This window comes from Panthera leo, chromosome C1 (assembly GCF_018350215.1).
Source record: "Panthera leo isolate Ple1 chromosome C1, P.leo_Ple1_pat1.1, whole genome shotgun sequence".
NCBI classification, from domain to species: domain Eukaryota; kingdom Metazoa; phylum Chordata; class Mammalia; order Carnivora; family Felidae; genus Panthera; species Panthera leo.
Genome location: NC_056686.1, coordinates 54,711,942 through 54,736,974, shown reverse-complemented (window position 1 = coordinate 54,736,974; position 25,033 = coordinate 54,711,942). Strand labels below are relative to the sequence as shown.

Below are 25,033 nucleotides of genomic sequence, written 5' to 3'. Positions count from 1 at the left end.
TGTATCATGAAATTGAAGCCAACTAAACAGGCTATTCTTCATAGGGAGATATAATCATATGTCAGATCAGCATTCCAAACATCAAAAGATCTGTTCATACAGACTTTAACTTTTGCATTAGAGAGGGGTCTGCACATTCTGATAGTCACTTTGGATGACTATACAGTTCTTCTGTAAGTGTCTGCTTCAGGCTGCACTTGTGAGAAATGATAATACCCTTGAATCATGCTATGGACTCACACATAAAAGCAGGCCCTTTATTAATACAAGTTGAAAGCTGAGCCTAAAGGAGATCTACTTGATTGTTAACAATGTGTGATACCCTATATAAAACACAACTAATGTCTTCCATGCTCACCTCGTAAGTTCTGGAGTTGGTGTGGAACGCCTGGGTCTTGCCACTTCTTCACCTGATGTACAGGACAAAGAAACTTGGTAGGCATATTTTTACTATTCCTTTCTTATACATCTTATGAGCTATGTTTGGAAACACTTAGAGATTTACGTCCCACCAATAAGCAACTCAATATGAAAATTTTGCAAAACAAACCCTCTACCCAGGCAATGCAACAGCCACATATCAGACATATGTAGTAGCATTTTATGTGGCATTTGCAAAACCTAATTAACCAAGGAATTACCATGATAAGCTGTCAAACAGAAGAGCTGTATACTGCAGAGTTTAGCTGAGTAGCCTACCATGCTTCAAATGTCTGCCGCCTTGAGCAGTCCTGCTTCCCAATTACCGTAAGAGAATGCTAAGCCAGGCCATATGTACATAGTACAGGAATCCAGGATTCTTTGCCTGTTCTTTTCTTGAAATGCCAAGAAAATGTTGTATCTTTAACTAGCAGCCCTGAATTTAGAATTCCCTAGAATATGCTATATGCCGCAGAGGAAAATCATGCCCTGCATATATTATAACCTGTATCATATCACTTTGGGTGACTAAAATTTTTATATCAGATAACATTATGAATGGGTAAGTTGCATCTGCCTTCGATTCCTTCCGTCCCTCTCCTCTCCCCACCCCCATCAACAAACACACACTTAATTAAATCCATTTCTAAAGTCAGATGATACAGCAAGAGTTGACAAATATCGGAAGAAGGTAGCAATGCTTTTCCAAAACCATATTCATTTTCAGAATTTAAATATTAATTATTCAGGACCCACCAGGCCCCTTTATCATTACAAGATTTCTTTGCTGCAAAAGTAAAACATTTGTAAACCTTAAAAATCAAGCCCAAGAGTGTATAATTGAAATGTATACATATTTATGCTCCAAGATCCAAGGAACTATTTCTTCTTTTAAATTTTACTCTATTTCTGGTAGCTAGGATATACTTACTGGATAAGTTCCTTTTAATTGCACCCTAGAATTAGAAATAGACACTATAAGGTTTAAGACCACATATATGTTATGTACAATATGTATATTTCTGTCATTGCAATTAAACTGAATTCAGAAATGCAGATGGGGAAAAATGAAATTTTTCTCAGAATTGCATTCAAGTTGGAAATTGTAGACACACACATATAAATCAGTTTTTAATTTTACTCAAGGTTTATAGAGAGAAAGGAAGGGTAAATCATAAGTCTTCTGAACCAGAAAAACCCCTTACCTGGGCAGACTTGGTAAATTAAGCAAATATTGAATAGCTCAATTAAAAAAACAACCTTGAAGCCTATCAGACAAATAAATTCAAGTTTCTCATATGTTTGGTGTTTGAAAATTATAGAATGTATTGGGAGTATTGTCTGCTTTTATTAAGGTGGGGGAGGTCCATAAGTTGTTAGTAAAAAGTCATTAGTTTACTAATGTAATTTTTAAAGACATAAGTGGCAAATGTTATAGGGAAGGAAAACTTGGAGGCATTGCCATTGAATGGACTGTTTTAATCAGGGAGCCAAGGAATTTCATTCTCCTCAACTGCCCTTCCCACCTCAATTTCTTTCACTTGTCTGCCATAGGGCCCACCAATCCACCAACTGAAAGTCATTCCTTTAGCTCCAGGCATCGTGGTACAATAGGAATGCAAACAGCCCTGGTAAGAATTATTGGAGAAGGTATGGTCTAGTTTTTATAATACCCTAGCAGAAACTTATAACAGAAACATTGATTACATAAAAAGTTTTGATTCAAAACTGCTGTGAAAGATTCTTAGCCTGGGGTGCTACCAGAAAAGTAGAGCCCTGGAAGGGTGGCATCACGGGCTTGGAAGGGCCTGCCTTAGGAGAATGAGGGGGACAGAGTGGGGGTAGGAAAGTGCAAGTATAGGAAAGTATTCCAAAGGGTATGACCATGTGTTTGGTGGCTGGTCACAGATACGTTCTCTTCTCTCAAATGGTAACATGAACAACTCAGGATCAGATGTAGAGCCTTTATAACAGATCCAGAAGAAACTTCTTACCTTCTTTCCTAAGGATTTCTCAGAATTTTCTGTCTCATTTTGAACTCATTTATGATACAGGAGCAGTTTCAATCTGAGCAAGATTTTACTAGATGTTTTCTAACGAATGGCTCAATCTTTCACTCTGCATTTCCTGGCTTGTCTTGCCTAATAATACAATCTGTGTGTATGTGCCATTATAGAGAATTATTCCATTGTTAGTAAAGATTTTTGAAATAGAGATTAACTTTATTTACTTTAGTAAATGAGCATTTTAAGTTAATATGTCTGATTAAGTTAATGTTTTTTTTTTTAATTAATAAACATTTAAATTAAATACGGTCATTTAAATCAGCTACAGTCATTATGGGAGTTTGGATACAAATTGGTTTTCGGAAAATAAGACTCTGTAGACAAAAATAATAAGAGAACAAATTGTTTAAATGGAATTAAAATGTTGTTCTAGGTTTTGGAGCTTCAGAGACTTAGGTTTTTATGGGTCTGAAGTAAAGATACCCAGGCTTTACTTCCTAGTAATCGATCACGAGGTTGGCATTGAGGGAACAGAATTCTCCTAGAATTGTGAGACCTGAAACCCAAGAGACAGGGGACTCCTGAGGCTGTATCGAGGACCTTTTGGTCTCTCTATCCTACCTCTTCCATTAAAAATGTAATACTCATGAAACCAAACAAGGTACAAAGCTTCTTTTGTATTCGTTGGTTCTCGGTGTATCAATTCCTTACTAGACGTTCATTGTTGAGAGGCAATAAACAAGAAGCCCCTTTAACATTTTTATTAAATACTCCTCATAAGTGAACCATCACCAGTTAAGTGCAAGCAAGATACGGCAGAGGTGGGCAAGAAGACTCTGTTGTATAGAAATTAGGAAGAATAATATCAATTTAGAAAGGAACAGATATTCGAATGATCAGCAGTAACAGAAAAGAAAGTCCCATTGTCAGCTGGATCCCGCATACGGTTCTTTGAGCCTTGAAGTTGCAGCATGGCAATCTAGAGCAAGGTTAAGGCTATGTCGACCACACAAACCACATTCAGGAGAAAGCCCATTGAGTTAAAAACTCTTCTCCTTCCCAAGTGACCACATTTTCCTCTTTTTAATGATTGTCCTTACATGTAGACTGTGAATAAATCGCCTTCATTTTTAATTAGTTAATTCCCTCTTTTTCCTTAAAAAAAAAAAGAGTAACTTGTCATAATCTCCGATGTCACCTAACTACTGGGTAGGAATCAGCCACACCTGAATAGCAGTCCCTGGAGGTGTTATCTTTGATCATCGGCTATGTGATTTAAACAGAGAACCACCAGCTTGTCAGCTGGGCCAGAGGATTGGCCCCAAATAATAACCAATTGATCAAATTGGCATGTGCTCACAGAGGGGATTTCAGAGGGCACTGTTTTCAGTTCCATTTCCTCTCTCAAGGCAGATGGGGGTCATTTCAAACAAAACAAGAACCCTACTTTTTGTTACTTTAAATTCATCATACATTTCAATCTGAGAAAAATGACTGATTTTTCACTTTGAACAACGCAAACTAATACTGATTTGTCTTCAGTGATGAAATACAGACTTATGTGATAACCTAGGAGTATTGACCTGAAAACATGTCTCTTCCTCCCAAGATGGAAATTATTATTATATATTATTAGGTATCAGTGTATACTGACCAACATAGATTATAGACCAGGAACTTACTTCAAATTCAGGGTTAAAAACAATGTGGCTTAAAAATTCTTTCCTTACTTTCTTCATAGCTTTCTTATTCTTTATTATCACTTTGCTGTAAACTTCTATGGTGCTTTTTGGCCAGTCTCCAGGCCTTGCATACACACACATCCATACCCACGCCTGCACACACACACACACACACACACACGCACGCACACACACATTTTTCAAATTTAGCACTAGGGTTGGGATACTTATGTATTAATTTAGTTTGTTATGGAAAAGTGCTCTGATAATCTTAAAATATCTTGACACTTATATGATCAGTGGCTCCCAACCAATAAATATAATTCATCTGCTTCATTCGTTTTGGGTCATCATAAATTTAATGGGAAGCCAAACCTGGCCACCTCGCCTTGGCAACAATTTTCTCTATACATGTTTAAGGTAAAAATGTTGAGAGTTCTTACCGGGCTGCGCCTCTGTGATCAGCAAAAAGGAAGAGAGAACAGATACCTAGTCAGAGAATGATGGATCAGTCAACAGGCTTGGGTAACAGAAGATTTCATAAACAGCCAACCAAACATACACTCCAAGTAATCAGGCCAAGAAAGACAGGCAGTCATCATGCCTGTGGCTTATTTAAACCATGAAGAGGTTTTGGAGAACCTTAAAGAGAAGCTATCTGTGATACAACATAGCTTTGTTAATGGGGTGTACTATTTCAGTGAAGTGTACAAAAGAAAAAAGACAGAAAATACAAGACAATTTCACTGACAGCTTTAAATGTTTTGTCATAAGGAGTTTCTCTCCAGATTATTTGGGGAGGAGGTTTTAGAGACTAGGTACTATAGAGAAAAGTGTTTCCCACACAACAGGGTGTTAGCAAACACCATAGATGTAATGTATTTCCCATGTGATTTGCACTAAATTGGAGCCTCCCCACATCAGACAGTAGGATTAGAAAGACCTCTTGTTTGCCTGCTCTTCTCTTTGATATCCTATGGAATGAGTGTTGGTGAGGACTTTTTTTCTTGAAGTGTCCGTTCTTGGCCTGGTGATTTGGGCAGTCTCTACCAACGGGTAGGAATGTGACGGAAAAGACGAGGAGCCCCTGACAAGCACAGATGGCAGTAAGGAAAACTGTCCAGCATCAGTAGAACAATGGTGGACCAGATGTTGTCTGTAAGAACACAACCAGCAGACATACGTCTTCTCTCCTTCACTTCTCAAACCTGGTTTATGGCTGCTATCAATTTACCCCAACAAACTCTGACTACTCTCCCTCTTCAGGGTTTTTCCACAGTAACAACAGTGACTATGATGTGAGTAGGGAAAGAGGTTTTTCTCAGAGTTTTGGTTTCAAAATATGGGCTACCCCATGAAGTTACTAGAGGTTATCTACGACCTAGTATTGCCCAAATCCCCAAATCCAGGCCGGAAGTGCAAATATGTAAGTATCCAGAAGGTTGCTCAGATGAAGAGGATGGTTCTACTCTCTGGAGGGTGGACAGGAAACAAGCCTCTAGCGTTTTATACCTGGGAGGCCTCCATGGATATCTGGTCCAACTGCCTTTTTGAAAAAGAGGGGAAAGTGAGGCTCTGAGACACACAGCTAGTAAATGGGTAGAGCCGGAGACAGAGTTTAGGTCTCTGGTCTCATTCTTACTTTACATTGTCGGAGGGCTCCTAAAGCAGAGGACCATGAATGCTTACTTCCTGTCTTGAATGTTTTGTGACAAAACTCATCACTTTGAACATGGTTACTCTAGTCAATTTTACTTATAATATTTGAGACTTTCTCATATGCCTTACGTTCCAGGTTCTGCTCCACATTTTTCTCACCTTTCTTATAAATTTGTCTATATGCATGTACATAATTTACATAAAATCAAAAAGTCCTCTTATGAATATGTATTTCTAGGCTTAAATTCTTTTATTGACTAATTCATACTGTGTTTTGAGAGGAATTCACTAATGAAAATTTAGATTTTATAATTCTTTTAATGACCAGACTAAAATCCTTCTCTAAGAAAAAATGTGGGAATATATGATTTTAGCTTCAATTTCATGGCAAACGATTCACTTTTTAAAGGTAGCATAAACTACAGCAAAGAGGGGATTAAAAGTGACACAAATTTCCCTAAGATGAAATTATGAAAAGTAATGTAAAAATAAAATGCAGATTGTACCCATACAGAGGCAAAGCCTTACATACAAAGAAACTTTATTCATTTAAGATTATAGAGAACACTTTTCAAAATAATTTCAATTACATTAATCTCCCCAAATTAAGTCATATCTTAATTTCCAATGAGTTAAAAACCTGTATTTTTAATCAACAGTTCCTGCTCGTATTTTTTTTTCTAGCGAAAGACAACATCATAAGATAGTATTTCAGAAGGTCCGCTTGCAAAATGCCTTCATCTGGGAAAAGCTGTTCAAGTTCATGCAGTCACAAGCTTATCATCCAGAATTGAGAAGACCCAGCTAGAAACTGTGGAGAGGTCAGACCCAGAAAGCCTCACAGTCCATACTTAAGAGCTATTTGAAACCTTCAAAAGAAAAATATTCTACACATCAGATTGAAGGGCTTCATATATGTTAATTGTCACCATTAAGGTGCATAACGCAGCTGTATATTGGTTCTGCTGAACAACAACAATTCTGACAGCAAAATGTGTATGAGCCAGGAGAGAAGGGCCTCTGTTAAAAGTTTTATTTTACTCTTCCTCATTTCCCAAGAACGTTGAAGGCTTTAGCCTTCTACCTTTGCTCTACCAATATATGGAATTAGCTTCAAAGGTGGAAGGAAACTCATTCGTGTCTGGTCTCGATAGATTCTATAAGCTGAACACTATGCGTTGAGTGGCAAACTCAGATGGGTGCAGGGCAAGGAGCGGGGTGCTGTCTGTAAGGGCACGTGTCTTTCACAAAGCTTTGGTGAACTCGCCACTAATCGGGTGCACCCACACCTGCCCTGCAAAAATGTGGGCCTACTGCTGCCAGATCTTCAGAGAAGCGGCACATCCAGATGTTTTTTTTTTTTAATTTCAAACATCCTGGCTTTTAAATGTGAGCTAAAGTTGTTTTTAACTACACAAGCAAACAAAACACTTATTCCGTTGTTCAGAACCTGCAGGTGGCCAATTTGTCACTGATTGCAGGCTTCGGGGTCTCAAATAATAAGCTCTCAGTAGATTTTATCTACTGTTCTTATTACTTCACCTGATAACTCAAACAGGGACTTTGCAATTGGTCGATTCATTTTCTGAACAGTTTTCCTTTGTTCCTATTTAAATATTAATTACTCAATTCCTAGATTTCTCTTGATCTTCTGACACATTCTGGAGAAGGTTTTGGAAACATTTTATTATTCCCTCTACTTTTCTGAAAAGAGATAGTTCTGACTTTGTACTTGAGGCTATTTTCAAAGTGGGCATACACTAATAATTTGTGATTTGGTCACTAGAATGAAGACTTTGGTTAGAACATGTTGTATTTCTAAAATGCATACAGTTTGCAACATGAATATGCCTTCCTAAAATAATGTTTCAGCCTGTGTCCTCACAGTTTCCACAGTGTCCTTATTCCACACTAGCTTTGCTTTGTTATTTTTTGCACAAAAGGATTAATTTAAATTCAGCCTACTAGGATACCTTAGTCGTAGCCAATGCGAGTGTTTTAAGATATTTATAAAAAGAAGTAACCAAACACAATATGTCTTGCTCATCAAAATCACTAAATCAGCCTCAGTTTTTGAAGCTTTACAACGTCCTCATTTGCTAAATTCAGTGCTCTGTGGAACCAGAGGAAAATGCGTGAAAAGCTACAAAGCACCAAACAAATATTTTTATACAGGCTAGTCACAGCAAATTCAGTGATTCATGTTAGAGCATTTTCTAGGAAAGAATTAGAATATGTGATCATTATGCTTATTATTTTGATTCCAGCCAATATTCTTACTTGCTTTTAAATGCTTATGGTGAAGGCCAGCTATCGGGCAAACACTTCTCCCCCACCCATATCCAATAGGACTTGGTTGAGATGATCTTCTGAATCTCCATTTGGGAAGAGAAACAAACAGCCTGCTCGATGTCATTAAGACTCGACCAGACTGAGCAATCCATAAGATGGGCATTTCCAAAGGAAAATGAGGCAAGGAAATGGGAGGGGGATTCACCCTTAGAAACAAACAGCTCCCAATGAAAAGGGTTACTTGGCTATGAGGGTTAATGGCTACAAGGACAATAGGATGGAACCCAATGAGGAACAGGGCATTTTTAAGGCACCGCAGGTCAACTTCAGGCCACATGATTCAGTAACATTTGAAGTGGCCAAATTTGGATAATTCAGAGAAAGTCTCAAGGTCAAGAATAAGCACAACTGGCAAAATGTAAAGAAAGGCTACTAAAGCATACCAACACAATTGTTTGCCACAAAGGATGTGATACATACTTGACTCTCAATTACTCAGAGGTGGGCCATCCATCTTAGTATGAGCCATAGTGATAATAACAAGTGCTTATTTTATTTTTAGAAACGAGAAGACATTGGGTTCATATTTTGATAAATTGTAATATTTTGATCTCCTTTTTTGTTCTTCTGTATCTTCCACTTCTCCTCCCTCCTATCACCCGGACTTCCCACAAGTGTGGTACCCTGCAGGTGGTACGGAGACTGCCAGGATGGGGACAAAGGACAGGATGACACATTACAGCACTTATTACAGTGTCCACTTAGGTGAGGTAAGTACAACCAACCACCAGCCCCTTCTCGGTGCTCTTTAACATGGAAACAGCATTTCCATATTTTCTAGTCAGCCATGTATCAGCATCCTGGGAACGTGTTCCCAATACACCAGGCAACTGAGAAGAGAACAGTGAATTTTTTTTTTTTTTAGTGGCTCTGTTTCATTGTTGTCCTAAAATAAACAATGATGTAGGTACATCATAGCAGATTTTTGCTGCCACTAAAAATCACCCACTGATACTAAAAAGGACTGTGGAAGAGTTGTTTTGCACTTTATAAAGATCCTCTTTTTTCATTTCTGACAACTCCAGAAGGGGACATTTTTCTGATTAGATGAAAAATAAAATAAAAAAGACCCTTTCCTAGGCCAGGTTCAGAAGCCTTCATTCATGGATGCTATCATGTTGTGCATTAAACAAGAAATTAACTTAACAAAGTGTTTGCCTAGCTTATGGTATGTATGTGTAACCTGACTAATCCAAGCAGCAGCTGCAATAAATAACAATTAATACCTAAAATATTTGATCACATGCCTGTTTTTGAGGCAGACATAGATCTTTACAAAACTACCCTGTGGCCCTTAATAACAGGCTTGTAAAATCACTTAGCAACCAACTTCCTTTATTCTGCATGGGGCATAATTAAGCCTTGTCCTCGTTCACAAAGGTTTGTTTTTAAAATTCAAAATCTTGTTTAGGTGTTAAACACAGGCAATCATTGGATATGCAGATGATGAAAGTGAACAGAATAAATAACGTTTGGCCAAAATGTGGAAAGGACTTATTCCTTACCGGACTTTTCCTCTAAAAAGCGTAGCATGAGGAGGAAAAAGAAGAGAAAAATGAAAGAAGTGAAAAGTATTTTCAAGAGGAAGCAGGTCAAGCCTCAGAACAACCTCACTTAAAGCAGCTCTCAAGGAATTGCTCTTCTAATGGTTTCCCCTGGGTGTGCGACACAGTCACTCCTATGCCACTGGCTCTGGCTTGAAGAACGGCAGAATGTGGCACCCCAAAATATGCTACTTTGGTATATTGATCACTGTGAACTGCAAGCATTTGAAAACGGTAAATGCAGGGAGATGCTTTCTCTGAACAACCTCATCTGTCTAAAGATAAAGCCTCCAAAAGAATTGTCATCAATCCCCTTCCCAGGGGTGTTATCAATCAGGAAGGATTGACTCATACCATGGAGAGGAAACCAGAGGTGGATCCCACGCCCTGACAACTTTGTCACAAACTATTCTTTCCATCTATTCTTGTAAGAGCTCTTTTACCTTTCCTAAAGATCAGACACTCTCCCTTCAGAGGCCTACATCCCCTCCCCTAATTCAGAATTCCAAAGCCACCTCTTTGACTTACTTATTTTTCCTGGGTGTCTCCCATGTATACAGGAAGTCTCCCATGTATACACTTGTTAATAGACTTTGTTTTTCTCTTATTAACCTGTTTTTTTGTTAGAGTCCCAGCTGAAAGCCTATGTGGGTAGAGATAAAGTTTTGCCTTCCCTGTAAGTTCCAGCTGTAGAGGGCATTGGCGTGGCCTTCATTTGAGCACATTGTAACCTCTCTTTTGAATGCTTTTATCAAATAGCTTTTATCAAATAGATGTGTGCCTTGAAGATAGAAAATTATGCTTTGTGATTTGGAAGATGACATAATTGCAATGCAGCTGAGCATGGTCATAAAACTAATATATGAGATTATCCAGAAACTCCAGTTTTGTCAGGGAACCCGGTACCCATCATCTTCTCTCAAGATACCCTGGCTAGAATCACCAATTCCTTCATCCCATATTTTATGTCTCCCCACTCCCCACGGACATTAGCAAATTACTTTCCTGGTGAGTGGTTGCTGGCCCCTCAGAATGCTCTTTTATTTCCTGGGCAACTGTCTTGGTGAGGGCCCCATGTCTGGCTGATGGTAGAGCTCCACTGGCCTTGTATACGCACTTCCTGGCTGATGGTCCTATTTCCAGTTTTGTCTCCTAAATTCATCCTCTGCTCTACCTCCAGAATTATTTTTCAAAATAGTGAAGTGAATATATTACTCTGCCCTTCAAAAACCTCCCAATCATACAAAAATTAGAACGCATGCTCCATTCTATGTCGGTTAGGCCTTCACGATGGGCTCCAATTTACCCTCACATCTTCACCTTCCACTGCTGTTCTGCATGAAGCTCACACTTAACCTTGGAGGCTCCTGGTCATCTGAATGTTTGCTCCACTCACACACTTCCCTGCCTTCTGCTAGACTTCGAGGCCTTCTCCTTCTCCCTCAATTACAATTTTACTTATTCTTTAAGGTCAGGACCTTTTCTTCCATTGAGGCCTTCTCCAATGTTCCCTGTCAAAATCAGTTGTTCCCTTCTCTGGTTTGATCATAACACATTCCTTTTGTTCAAAAGAACAAACTCGTGTTGAAGGTTTTTCTGCTTGCCTGGCATTTATTAGCCTCAGAAAAACCAAGGTACACATTGCTAGCATAATTTTTGCAGTTCTTATTTTGTCCTGTTTTATTTAGATGTCTCCACTCGATTATTAACTCACAGTAATGGTCATGAGTGGACTCTCTCTGGTCCCAAACATAGTGCTAGGCACACAGGAGGCATTCACACATGTTTAGGAATTCCCTTTCTAGGGGCCATTAAAACACTATAAAATGCATAGTATCTTTTAAAATACAGAAAGATGAACTGGTCTCTGAAATAAAGCTGAATTGTATATGCCCCAAGGGATGTGACCCTCTTTGTAATGGTTCCTTCACCAGCTCCTATAAATGTTTCAACTTAGCTCCTACTTAACTCTTGGTCTCTCTGCTATTAGTGACCCCAGGGTCGAATACATATTACAAAGGCTCCCAGGAAGTAGCACAGCTTTGTACAAACATTAGTATAGAGCTGTGTGATCAGATCTTGGGGCAGGGGTGGAGAATGTTCTCTCATAGCCAAAAACTAATGCTGCAGAATAACTGAGGGTCAAGATAGGTGCTGACACTCTTGGTGCTTTTGGTCCCAGACCCTTGGTAAGTAGCACAAAGAAATGAAACTTATTAAGGTCCATGTTCTCAACCTACAGATAAAAAGAAATTCTTGGGTTAAAATCAAATAGCTTTAAAGGAGTTGTCACGGAAGGAGGAGCAGAAGCTTTTGTATATTTAAATCAGCTTAACCCCTTATTCTCTGGATGCTTTTGAGCAGGCTGTACTGCATCTCAATTCCGTAAGGCAGGGATGTAGATTTGTTGCAGAATTGTAGGAATTTGTTGTGGAATAGTTGTACGAATGTTATGAGAATTAAAAGATGTGGATGATATTGAGCTAATGTTTACTGAGAACCTTTACCTTTACCTTGGTGTCCTTGTTATTTCTAATTTAGCAGTGAGGACAAGGAGGCTTAGATAAATTCCAAGGCCACACAGTTACTAAGGAGCAGAGCTGGGTCTGGTTCCCAGCTTACCTACCTCCCCAGACCCTGGTTGGGGTGGGCCTATGGCACAGATCAAGTCCCCTAAACTGATTAACCCATTCTCAGGGCCTTAACAGCATTGGGATCTAGAAACAATACAGCTAAAAGCTCACAGATCGAACATCCTGGAAAATAATCTTGGGTCTTTCCAAAGAAAACAGTTAAATAATACACCAGGGCTATCTATCAGAGCAGGTCTCAGGGAATGAGCTTTTCAGAACGTGAACTTGTGTTTCTAGGTATGGTTTCAGATCTTGGAATTAAACTGATTGTAAGGTAAATTTCTCAGCCTTTTCCTAGAATTAAATGTATTGAATTAGAATCACAAATGATAAGGACTCCCCCCCACCCCCGCCCCACCACCGCACACCTTCCCAATCCAGACTTCATGATGATTAAACCATTTTTATTCAATATGTTGTTTGTTTTAATTGTTAGCAGTTCCAACACCTAGGCTATGAGCTCTGGCTTAAGGACTTCTTCAGAATGTCACACGAATGAACAAAGGGAAAAAAACCCTGTAAGACAATTCTCTTCTGGGGAAAACAAAGATATTAATGAGCTCACAGCATCAGAGTTGATTTTTCATTGTAGAAAAGCTACTAAGAGAACTGGAAAAGAGATGTATACCCCTGGGTGCACTTGTACAGAGAAACTGAGTGAGTGAATTTTTGGACTGGACAAAACATATACCTAAAATATAATCAATGAATCATCTCTCATGCAGGGATTGTCCTGTGCTGTGGCTTGAGAAAGAATAATTCTCTGATTTGCAAGCCTTGTTGAAAGGCAGCTCACCCTTACCCTAAACCACTTTCTAGTGCAAGGAGTCATTCAAGTTAGGTCTTGTTGAGGCCTACATTTCTGTGCAAGGGGCTCAAAAGCAACAACATTTACAACTGAACTTAGTTTAAGACCCAGAGCTGAAGTGAACAGAGGTGAATGAAGAAAGTACACAGCAGAGTTTAGTGATCCTCACACAGAGGTTTTGTGCTCTAAATACATCCTTGCACTCTTAACAAGGAACCAGCTGCCATGGGAATTTGGGGCACCAAGTTTCATAAGAGTGGAACCAAGACACGAAAAAACCAAGTCTATCCTATAAGCTTCTTCAGTCTGCAGCCGTTTAACCTTAAAAATAAGATGGCTGTATTTTGGATCTTTATATTTAACGAATGAGATTTGATTATAAATATAACCAGTTCTTATCAGTTATGTATGACAGAAATTAAAAAAAGATAATTCATTTAGATATTTATTGGGTACCTAATAAAGACAAGACACTACTCTAGGTATATTGCTGAACAAAACAATAGGAACAATGGACAAAATGCTCTAATAAGCTTATTCTGGGGGCCAGAGGAAGGAGATAGGCAATAAATAATAAACATAATAAAGAAGCAAACTATCTTGGACTTCAGGAGATGCTAAATGCAATTTTTAAAAGTAGAGCAAATAAAGAGGTTTGGGAATGCCAGGGTAGAGAGTTTTATAATTTTTCAATAAGGTAGTCAGGGTAGGCCATTGAGAATGTGACTCTAACAAACTCCTGAGCCTGAGAGGGACGTCACACTGTGGCCATTTGGAGGAAGGAGGCTCAGCCAGGGAGCCAGGTTAGAGTGGAATGAAAAGGAAGAGTGGCAGGTGGTACCCTGCAGGTTGGGGGTGTCCCCACCATGATGGTCTTGAAGGCCACTGCAGAGATTTTGGATTTGTTCTGTTCCACTGCAGCGTATGGCCGTTACTTAGCAGGAATTCTCTGGTGTGGGGGTGTAGTAACTGTTGGTTGCCGAGAAGAGCCATAGCTGAGACAGATGAAGCCATCTCAGAAAATGCCTGGATGTGACATACGCTGTCATTTTCATTACTCTTTGGAAGCTGATTTTGATTCCCTAAGTATCAAGTTAAAAAAATAAAACAGAGATGGGTTTCAAATAGGTTAGGAAGTGGAAAGGAGTTTGTACTGGGCAAAACAGAGTGAGGCCAGTGCATCTTGCCTTCCCTGTCTGTTGGCTGCTTCAGGATAAGAGTTCAGATGGGCTCACTGGTCCTGTACCACTGTTGTGCTGGTAGCCGATTCCAGTGATGGTTCCTACCTTCCATGGGCAGTGAGGGGCTGTGTTAGACAGAAAGAAATCTCACCTATACTATATTCTGTTCATTATGAAATTTCCCCCAGTGGCCGAAGAAACATTTTCTGACATAATGAATTTGAGTGATTCATACTCTAAGAGGTTTTTTTTTCCTAAAACAATTAAAAAGTACATCTATTGCTGTAGATTATTTCAGGCACTAAAAAAAAAAATTCTCCTTCAAGGGACTTTTTTCTTATATTGTTATACTTATTTTTATACTGTGATTCGTACAGTTACAGAAACTTCTTAGTACAAAAATAAATACAATAGTATAAAAAAGGTAAGACAGTATGTACCACTAGGTGACTGAAACCTGAGGCTTTAGTTTGGAGAACAGGGGCGCCTGGGTGGCTCAGTTGGTTAAGGGTCCAACTTCGGCTCAGGTCCCGATTTCACAGTTCATGAGTTCGAGCCCTGTGTCAGGCTCTGTGCTGACGGCTCCAAGTCTAGAGCCTTCTCAGAATCTGTGTCTCCCTCTCTTTCCCTGCCCCTCCCCCCTCACACTCTGTCCCTCTCTCAAAAATAAATAAACATTAAAAAAAAAAGGTAAGAGACAGACATCTCACTGGATATGTGGGTTCAGGGGAAGAGAATTATGACAAAATACTGGCGCTCAGAAAAGAAGAACATGTTAAGTTAAACTTTAAAAAAAGAACTTGCACACTGTAAGAGAAGAAAGAGAGTTATTGTTCGTATTATTCATCCATCCAATATTGCAGGAAAATGGGTGAATTGCAAGGGGAAAGATCAAAGAAATGGAGAGCCATAAATCTGCTCTCCTTCTAAAATGTGAGGGATGTACATTGCATTTTGTCATAGCAAAATACCAAGCTCCATTTCATTTCCCACAGTGAAGAACATCCATCCATCCACCCAAGTATTTTCTAAGTACCTCCTACGTGTCACTCAATGTTGTAGGTCTTGAGGGAAAATGTTGTAGGTCTTGAGGGAAGGCTCCATCCATGGGCTAAAAACCTGAGGGTCTAGGTTCTTACTGAATCAATCATAAAATATACTGTTACAAACTTATTTTCCAAATCAATTGCTTCATTACAGAGCCCGATCTACTCCCTTTAGGTCCATCAGCTAATAAAAATAGTTTTACATTCAAACTGTATACCAGAAGGACCAACACAACCAAGGCAGAAGAACATAATGATGTAAAAATTAGCCTTTTTGATGATAATTAGCACTGTAATTAAAAGCATGCAGTTCAGGAATTTCCTGCCTCTGGTTGAGGACATATTAATATTTTTATGTGTCAAAATTGTGGCTATATTGTCTCACTTAGATTTTAAGCTGGTAACAGAAATTGAGGATGTTAGGCCTCTAATCCTGGTGATCATGTTTCTGAAACTGCCTTCCCCAATCAGATCTAGTTGTCTGAGATAGAACAAGATGGAAGAATCTGGAGTTATGCAAGGAAATTCTAATTCTTACCCTCACAACATGGAGCAAAAGACCATGTGCTCAGAGGGCCCAACCAACATTAATTGGCAAAATAATGACAAAGGCAATCCAGATTGAATTCATATTCTGCCCATTTTCTAGAAGATAAAAATATCCAACACACAGATTTCTTCTTACCAGCACAGGATGGGCACGAAAAGTATGGAAAAATGATATTTTTTTCCTAAAAAAAATAGTAATAAAGAACAATAAGTCTCAGGTGTGAAACTAATTCTTCTGCAGTCCATGGCTTATTAGAGTGTAGGAAAGAGAACAATATGTTTTGAAAAAGGAAGGTCCTACCCATTTCATCATCTATCCTTCTCTGTAAGGCCAGAAGAAAAAAAAAAAGAGTGACATCCTATGTGTCAACTGGATGATTTTGGTCAGGGTGCCTGCAGCTCTGTCTGGAGGGGGCTTCTCAGAATGCATAAGGGATATGGGATCTGGTCACAGTGTTTGCTCAGTATTTGCAATGGGGTGTGGTAGCTTATATATCTGGTCTAGATCCAACTGATCATGTGTGCCCTGTGAAGCTCTCCTTAAAGAGTAGAACCCAAGCTCACCCTCTTCCCTTCTACCAGCTGCACTTGAGGTCTGTGCTGAGCACTTAGCATCAGAATGCACTCCTTAGCCTCCCCTTGCACCCTGCAGCAATCTTACTGGGAGCGAATGGCAGTGTGTAGGAGACTGGAGCTCTCCTCCCCCACTGATGACTCTTTGTTTTTACTGAACTCGATGGGGTGCTGAACCTTCTGCCAAAGTGAGGACAGGAAAGGGGGTGGTGTTACCAAGCAGCGGCAAATTCATGGATTTCACTCACTGGCAGGCTAATTTAGGGGTGGCAGGGTGGGTGGGCCACCTGGAATAGGCAAACAGCACCAGACTTTCTCCAGTTCAAAGCTATCGCCCTCTCCCCATATTTTTTGATTAAATAACTCTGTTATGGATTGCAAAGCACCAGGAATAAGCTTAAACTAATAACTCCTTCTGAATGCCATGCCATATTCTTTAATTCCTTATAGCACTGAATCTTATAGGGGAAGGGGAGAAGGCACCAACATATATGCCAGGTGAGGTCAACACCTGCTCCTACATCATTTTGCATGCCTGTGTTGGGTTAACAATTGGTTTGATATTTGGATATCAGCCCTCTTCTCCTTGACTTTGCTCAAGTCCTCCCTCTCTATTTTTATATTCTTTCTCACTCTTGCAGATGTCTTAAAGAAAAGTGGAGATGAAAGGGGAGCTGATACTTATAGACCCCCTCCTGGGAGACAGGCACCTAACTGGGCATAATCTCTTGTTCTCTTCACATTAGTCCTGCAAGAGGATGGATATTCTTGTTCCCATCTTATAGATTTGGGGTCTGAAGCGTCATGTTAAGCAACTTGCCCATGGACACAGATAATAAGATATAGACTCAAAAGCCTGTGTTCTTCCTACTCAACCAATGTGCTTTAAGGAAATGTTCTCTTTCTTGGTCTCCTTGCTATAACCCCAAACTGCCCCTAAAACAGAAAGCTTTCCACAGAGGCTCTTGAGTCAGAATACACAGTAGAGTATTCACCCTTAGAGGGATTTAAAGATAATGGAATTATAGACCCTTACTCTGTAGATGAAAATAACCTACTGTGTTTTTAACTTGGCAGAAAGGAGGCAGACGCTGAAGGTCAAGTTCTGGTCCTCAGACTTTCAGCAGCGTCTCTATCTTTCTGAGTTAATTTCTTCTGTAAAATGTGATGATCACCATTTCTCTGCCTGCTTAGTAGTGTGGCTGCTCATTCCATCTTTCTGATTATGACAGCATATATAAACTGTAAACTATTATTATAATAAAGCTTCAACATAAAAAATGCTGACTGATTAGGAGAACTGAAAAATGTGAGCCATATAAAAATGAGGTGTCATTCCTTAACATTTAAAACAAAGGTGCCTGAAGTGTTCATATAAAATGAGAGACTTTTAATAAACTAGAAATCACACATGACACAGCAGTAAGGCTGCCTGAACTGTCAGCTCAGACTTGCTCTCTTGTCACACGGAATGGCTAGGAGGTACTGTAGAAGGTATGTCCGTGGATCGAGGGGGAAGAAAGCCTGGGGGGTGGGCTTCTGAGTTGGGATCAAGAGCCCTGAAGGGCCCATCAAAGTGATAGCCTTCACTATCACTTTGGTTTGTGGGTACTCAGAAGTTGTATGCAAAATGTTTTCGATGAGCTAATGAACTTCGAATTTTTCCCCTGGAAAGAGACCCAATAGCTTTCATCAAAAGTAGTAACATAGTGGGTAAGCGTTCTGAATCAGAATCAGATCTTCTGGGTTTAAATCCCAAGAACTTTGCTTATTAGCTCTGACATCGTGGGTGAACTTAATTAATACTTCCATGCTTCAATTTTCTCATCTGTAAAATGTGGGGAGTAATAGTACCTAGTTCATAGAGTTGCTATGAGGATAAATGAATTAATATGTGTGAAGCATCTGACACACAGCACTCAAATTTTCACAGCTGCCACCACCACCACCATCAGCATCATGAGTTTTCAAAGTGGTCTTAGAGGATGTTGACAGGTATTCGCCATGAATACTCTTGTTGTTCTGATTAATAATAGGTATGATTTACTAGGTTCTTAGCTTGCCCCTATCAGAGAACTGACTGATGTAGCAGTATAAATATTATTCACCTCAGTCAAACTCAGGACAACTCTGAAGGGACAGCCTAGCTCTAGAGTTCCCATAGGGTCAGCTCAGGGTGCTGTTGGGCATGCAATACAGCTTAACTTCCCCTTCTACCCACCTTACCCCATAGGAGTTGAGCCCAAGGTCACTCCTTAATAAATAAGTTGCACAGTAAACTTGGAGTTGGAAAAGGAGATGGTTTGTCCTTTGTTAATCCTCTAAACAGCACAGCTACAATCAAGGACAAAAGTTACACAGAGATAGCATTCGGGCTTACTAATTTCTTTCAATAATGAAACAGCCTGCCTCAAAAAAGCAGTGTACTTTGCAAGACAGAAGAAGCACTATTACTATTGAAAGGGTCAGTATCAACCAAACAAGTTGGTATTTTAGTGAAATTTGTTTCTGTTTATCTGCTCCTGGCTAGCATGTTGTATAGCATCACTCATATTTAGAATTTAGTGATTAGAAATTTTTACAAGGAAACTTCCTGGGTTCAGTAGAATCTGGGGATAATTTGAAGATAAATGGGGAAAAAATCCATTTCCTAATGAACTCTCAGAAGTAATCCTAGATTATTTAAGATACAATGGCAGAAATTGTCAATGCCCACCACTGTTCATTTACTCCTTTGTCTTTACCTAACAGAACCCTGCCAAAGACTACATTTCCCAGACTCCCTTTTAGCTAATGTGTCCATGTGACTAAATTATGGCTAGTGGTAGTGATGTTTGCAGACTCTGAGTGAAATCTTTAAAGGAAACCACGTGCCTTTTACTTTCTCTTTCCTTCATCCCAAGGTTGGAACATGGAGTCGATTGATGGGTGGTAAGGCAGCAGTAGCCTCAGAAAGGTGAACAGTAGTTTCTGGGTTCTTGAATAACCTCTGGACTAGGACTCAATTATCCATCTGAGGTGCCTACCAGTTTTGACTTTTACATGGGAGAAAAGTAAACCACTTATTTTGCTTAAGCCATTACTATTTTGGTCTGTGTTAAAGCAGCTGTACCAATATTCTAACTTGTACAGATACCAAATCAACAACTAAAATCTAAGAGCTGTTCATTCTTTGCCCAATCAGCATAGTATCAGGAGACTACACTATGAAAAGAATAGAAATGAACATACTTGCCTGTGAGTTAACACTTACATCACCCCCCTCCTTTTTTGGTGCTCTGCCTTATCCTGGCCCACATTATATTTTACTTCTGTATAAAAATCAAGGGCCAAGGCAAGATCTGGACTGAAATTATGTTTATTTGTCTATATAGTAGGATTTTTGCCAGCAATTAATACCCCAATTTTCTATGCTGCTGATGCTTTGTTTTGGGGATGAGTAATTTTCAGATAGGTTTATATTATATATATACATAGATGTATGCATTCATTCATACAACCATCCATCCATCCACCCATCCATTCATTCATTTATTGAGTAATTTGACCATGTAGTGTGTACAGGGAGCTATTCAAATAAAATGAGAAGCAATTCATGATAAGAGATATCAAATGGGTTAAAATTCATTGATACATATTCACAGATGGCTGAGCAGAACAAGTGAAACATAACTTAATCTTAAAATTCTTTAAAAGAAATAGAAATGAGAAATCCAACATAAGCCATTGTTAGGAATCACTTGCCATTTAGAATCTCCTCTATTTCTATTAGAGTAATGATTGACGCTTTTGTAGCATAAGAACCATAACCAATGTGAAATATACCGATATATTATTAACTAGTGTAGACTCTATTTCTCTTTTTGCACCTGAATTAAGTGTAGACATATAAATGTCTGATTGCTTGGTTGGAAACATCTAAAGTTGCAAAAGGATCTGCCATTTTTATCATGGCACTAACTGGATTTCAGAACTTTTTCTAGTTATCTTGTACTGGAGATAACATACTGCATATGTCATTTATGAAATAAATGGGGTACACGTGGGTTATCTAGAAGAGGTTACGGATTCTAAAACCAAGAATATATTCTCAGTTACAATCTCTCTTTTTACTTATGTATATCCAGAAACACCCTTACCTTTCCCTAAAGTAGCAATAACAGCTCATTCCCCTACATTAAATATCAAAAATCATAAATATTGGGGAATCCTCATAATGGGCAGAGCCAAGTTCCCACATCAGAAGGAACCTGGGGGTCCGGGGGACGGTGGTGGTAGGGGGATCTGAGAGTCCCTTAATTCATGGTGTTGCTGGTATGCAGAAACAGCCTAACCTTGTAATTACTTTCTCTGAGTGCCCCCATCTACATTTCACACTACCTTCCCTAACCAGAGTTTTAACCACATCATGTCAAGATATTACCATGAAAATAGGTGTTGAGAAGAGCTCAGAACAAACCACTCTTCTTGCTGCACCATCAGTAACACAGCTAGTTGGAGGAATATCTGCTAGATGCCCCGGCAAACAAATTCTTTTTGATAGAGGGGATTTCATCTTTCCTAAATGCAACTAGCTTTTGGCCAAATATATGCTGTATGTCTGCAACAGTTTTAGTAAGTTCTCTTTTCTTTCTTTCTCCTTTTTTTTTTTTTAAGTTTCTTTCACATAAATCTGTTCATTTAATCCCATGATCTTGTCTTCTTACACTTACCCCTAGGTAGCTTCCAAATGCCCACTAAGTGTGTTAGACCCTATGGAAAAGTGGATATAAACTGGTTTCAGGAGCTTAGGTAAATTTTAAGTTAATTTAAAACAACAGTTCAGTAAGTGAAAAATGATTTGAAAGATGTCAACTGAAAAGTCAAAATGTATGCATTTAAAATGCCCCTCTTACTAGAAATCACTGGTATTGCAGCCCTAATTGTGGGTTTTAAATCTGTACTTTCCATTGCAGAGGGAAAGAAAGCACATATATTTCATGGCTCCTGTTTTCAGGGAGACATCTTAAAATAGCAAGTGCGTATATGGTTAAAAATCACCTGAAATATCATTTCCTGTGGTTGATTATTATTAACAATCAGTTTATTCATCACTAACAGCAGTGATAAAGGCCATTATAAGCACTAAGCACTAAGGAAGGCATCGTTATAGATTTTATTCATCCCAGGCAGGCAAATACTTATTCTCAGAAGATAGATGATTACAACTTCTTTAGAAAGTTTTGTTGAGTTTTTTAAAAGCACCTCAAAAATGGTTCAGAATTTATTAACTACCTCTGTCAGGGGGTTGCTGTAGGAAGATCAGATCTTTCTGAAGAAGATGCCAAGAACATATTAGCTGCTAGTTTGAGAACCTTCATCTGTTCCTTACATCTATTTTTAGAAAACAGTTGTAGCGTTTAGCAAACACCACTGAGAAAATACTGTACATGTTGGAACCCAGAATTCAGCAACTATAGAAATCTAGTAGGTGGGAACTGGGGGAAAGGAGAACAAATTGTATAAAAATACCAATTTGAATAATGTAAGTAAGGTCTGCCTATATTTTAGGTGCCTGAAAGATGAGAGTATTTAAAACATTTTGATAATAAAATATAAGGAAGATTATGGGCTTTAATATCTTTATTTTTTATTTTATTTTTTTTCAATATATGAAATTTATTGTCAAATTGGATTCCATACAACACCCAGTGCTCATCCCAAAAGGGGTTTGAATATCTTTAGATTATGATCTGTGACATTAGATTAATGTTTCTTTTGGGAGCAGAGCAATGAAAATGTTGTTGTTGTTTTTAAAGAAAAATAATTTCCTTAGTTTTCTTCCCATGAGTTTCTAGGTGTTATATCATAAAAAAAAGACTCTATGATGTGTTTTTAAAAATCACTGTTAGTAGGGGCACCTGGGTGGCTCAGTCGTTTAAGCATCTGACTCTAGATTTCCGTTCAGGTCATGATCTCACAGTTTGTGAGTTTGAGTCCTGCATCTGGCTCCAAACTGGCAGTGTGAAGGCTGCTTGGGATTCTCTCTCTCTTCCTCTTTCTGCCCCTCCCCAGCTCTCTAAGTAAATAAACTTAAAAAAAAAAAAAAACACCGTTAGTAAATATGTAAACCTCATATTATTCTTAATTGCTTCAGAAGTAACTCTGAATAATCTTTTTGTTATTTTTCCTTCTTTTTCAAATGCTTGCAGGAATGTAAGCCAAAAAGAAATGTGGTCCCCTGTATTTTTGCCACTTTGCAAAGCACAAAAACAATTATAAAATGAGCATAGCTTTCTAAAACAGAAGGAGCTGTTTAAGGTTTACATAAAATTCATAAAAGGGTGACCACATGCCAGCCTCCAGTTTAAGGGGTTTCTGATCTATTTAGCACGTATGGGCGGAACACAGCTCTCTGTCCAACCTCATCAAAACTTGGCATAAACACCACTCACCACTGGTGATGGGGAAAGTGCAATGTTGCCTATCGATGCCTTCAGCTCATCCACAGTCACAGCACTCTTAAGAATGTCTTTAGATTGTAATGGCTTAATCTTGATATTAAATTTCTTGTGTGATTCTTCTTCCTCTTCCGATTCACTCGAAGAATAAAAGTGCTTTCCTTTGGTAGGTAGAACACAGTTAAAGATACAGAACTCTTTTTTCTACTGGGAAGCAATGATAAGTAGAAGACAAGAGTGACTGCATATAGAGGCAGCAAAGGTATCCTTAGATGGCAGGAAATCAAAGCAAAATACACAGACAAATAAAAGAGCAGATTAGGAAAGGGTTCAAATTTATTTACCTTTCCTTGGAACATGATTAAGAATGGTGAATTTCTAGGAGCAGTAGTATAAGGTCCTACATTTTTGCTGCAGGTGGCCATTTGTTATGTCCCACTCAGTACAAACACGGACAGGCCCACGGGAGCTTTCCTGTCTAAGGAGAAAGAAGGCCACTCTTGGGATGATTTGTGATGAGTTTCCAGTACTTTAGGGACGCTCTGCCCAGAGATGGTTTGTGGGGAGAGCACAGGTAAGAGCTATTTTCTAGTCACGATAAATGACATGGTCATATCAGGTTTTAGCAGACAACCCGGTACCCAGAATTTACACAATCTTTCCTCAGCACATTTTTCTCTTTCTCCTCTCTCTCTTTTCTATGAATAGATCAAGGCAAAATGCCTGCTTGTTAGTGACCGGGCTGTTCTCTGCTGTTTATTCATTTCTAATATTAGGGACAACAGGACTCAGGAAGTTTGGACTATTTCTTATTTCAGCACCTTTTCAAAAATCTGAATTTATATACAGTCTTCTTACAGAAAATAAAGATTAAAATAAAAATAAAATAAAGAAAGGATATAGCCGGGTTCCTCAGGTCTGATGCTATAGCCTTCTTCATCCAGCTCAGGGGAGTTCTATAAAATACAAGTGCACATTAAGCATTTATTATCCTGACAAAAATCAAGGAATTATTAATTTTCCTTCTAGAGCTTTCTACTTAAAGATATAGACAGATCTTTTATTTTAACCTTTGGAAGTGAATGCCAAGCAGCGTATGCTTAGATATTTATTCAAGGATACTTGGAGAGTCTTTCTATCAGAAAAATAAGCTAGGAATCAACTGTCAATGAAAGGAAACATTCAAAGAGCATTTATCATGCATTTCTTATAGGCCAAGGACTGTGCTAAGCAATATAGGGGAATACAAAATGCAAATTATTTTTCCTCTGGAAAATTGAAAAGTATTTTGGTAGGCAAAACATTTTAAAAAGATATAAAATACAAAACATCAGAGCGCCTGGGAGGCTCAGTTGGTTGAGTGTCCGACTTTAGCTCACGTCATGATCTCACGGTTCGTGGGTTCAAGCCCCACATTGCGCTCTGTGCTGACAGTCTGGAACCTTCTTCAGATTCTGTCTCCCTCTCTTTCTGCCCCTCCCCCACTCATGCTCTGTCTCTCTCTCTCTCTCTCTCTCTCTTAAAAATTTTTTTTTAAAAAATTAAAAAAAAATCATTGATAGGGGTTTGAAGGAAAAGGAAATTAGTGAAGTCCTGCCTTTCAGGAGAGATGGAGAGGGTGGGGGGGGGGTGGTGGTGGTAAGGGAGAGGCTGTAAGGAAGAGATACCAAGGCAGGAATGGATAGTATGGTTCAGATGGGGAAAGAGAGAGGTAACAACAAAATGACTGACTGCAAAGGAAGCTGCACAGTGGGAGAACATAGGAAATAAGACCATGGATGGCCAACGTTCTGGAGGAAGAGTTCAAACTTCATATGGTTGCTGCAGCTTCTCAGGGTAGAAAGTAGCATCTTAAGGTGTTTTGGAAGCATGCTTCAGGAATAGACTGTGGGCAGAAGAGACTGGAGAAAGGAAAGCTCATTCAAAAACTTGTATCAATCAGGGAAGATGTGCTAAGAATATGGACCAAGTTGTTGGTGGTGGGAAGTGATGAATCTTAGTTCTTTGTAACATCTGGCATAGGAAAAAAACGGAGAGGGAAGGTTCAAGGAGACTCCAAGATTTCTACTGTCAAATCCTCAGGGACTGCTGGTATTTCTGACTGAACTAATGGTAACAGCAGGCAACTAACATTTTTAAA

General features: G+C 39.0%; 1 protein-coding gene across 1 annotated transcript in view; it reads right to left on the bottom strand.

The window, feature by feature from the left end:
- The window catches only part of SGIP1 (SH3GL interacting endocytic adaptor 1), a 199,248-nt gene that overhangs the window by 72,174 nt on the left and 102,041 nt on the right, over positions 1-25,033 (bottom strand). The window contains 5 exon segments of the mRNA XM_042952054.1: positions 359-410; positions 1,352-1,376; positions 4,552-4,563; positions 22,888-23,063; positions 23,795-23,849. Coding sequence (XP_042807988.1) covers positions 359-410; positions 1,352-1,376; positions 4,552-4,563; positions 22,888-23,063; positions 23,795-23,849 — 320 coding nt within the window.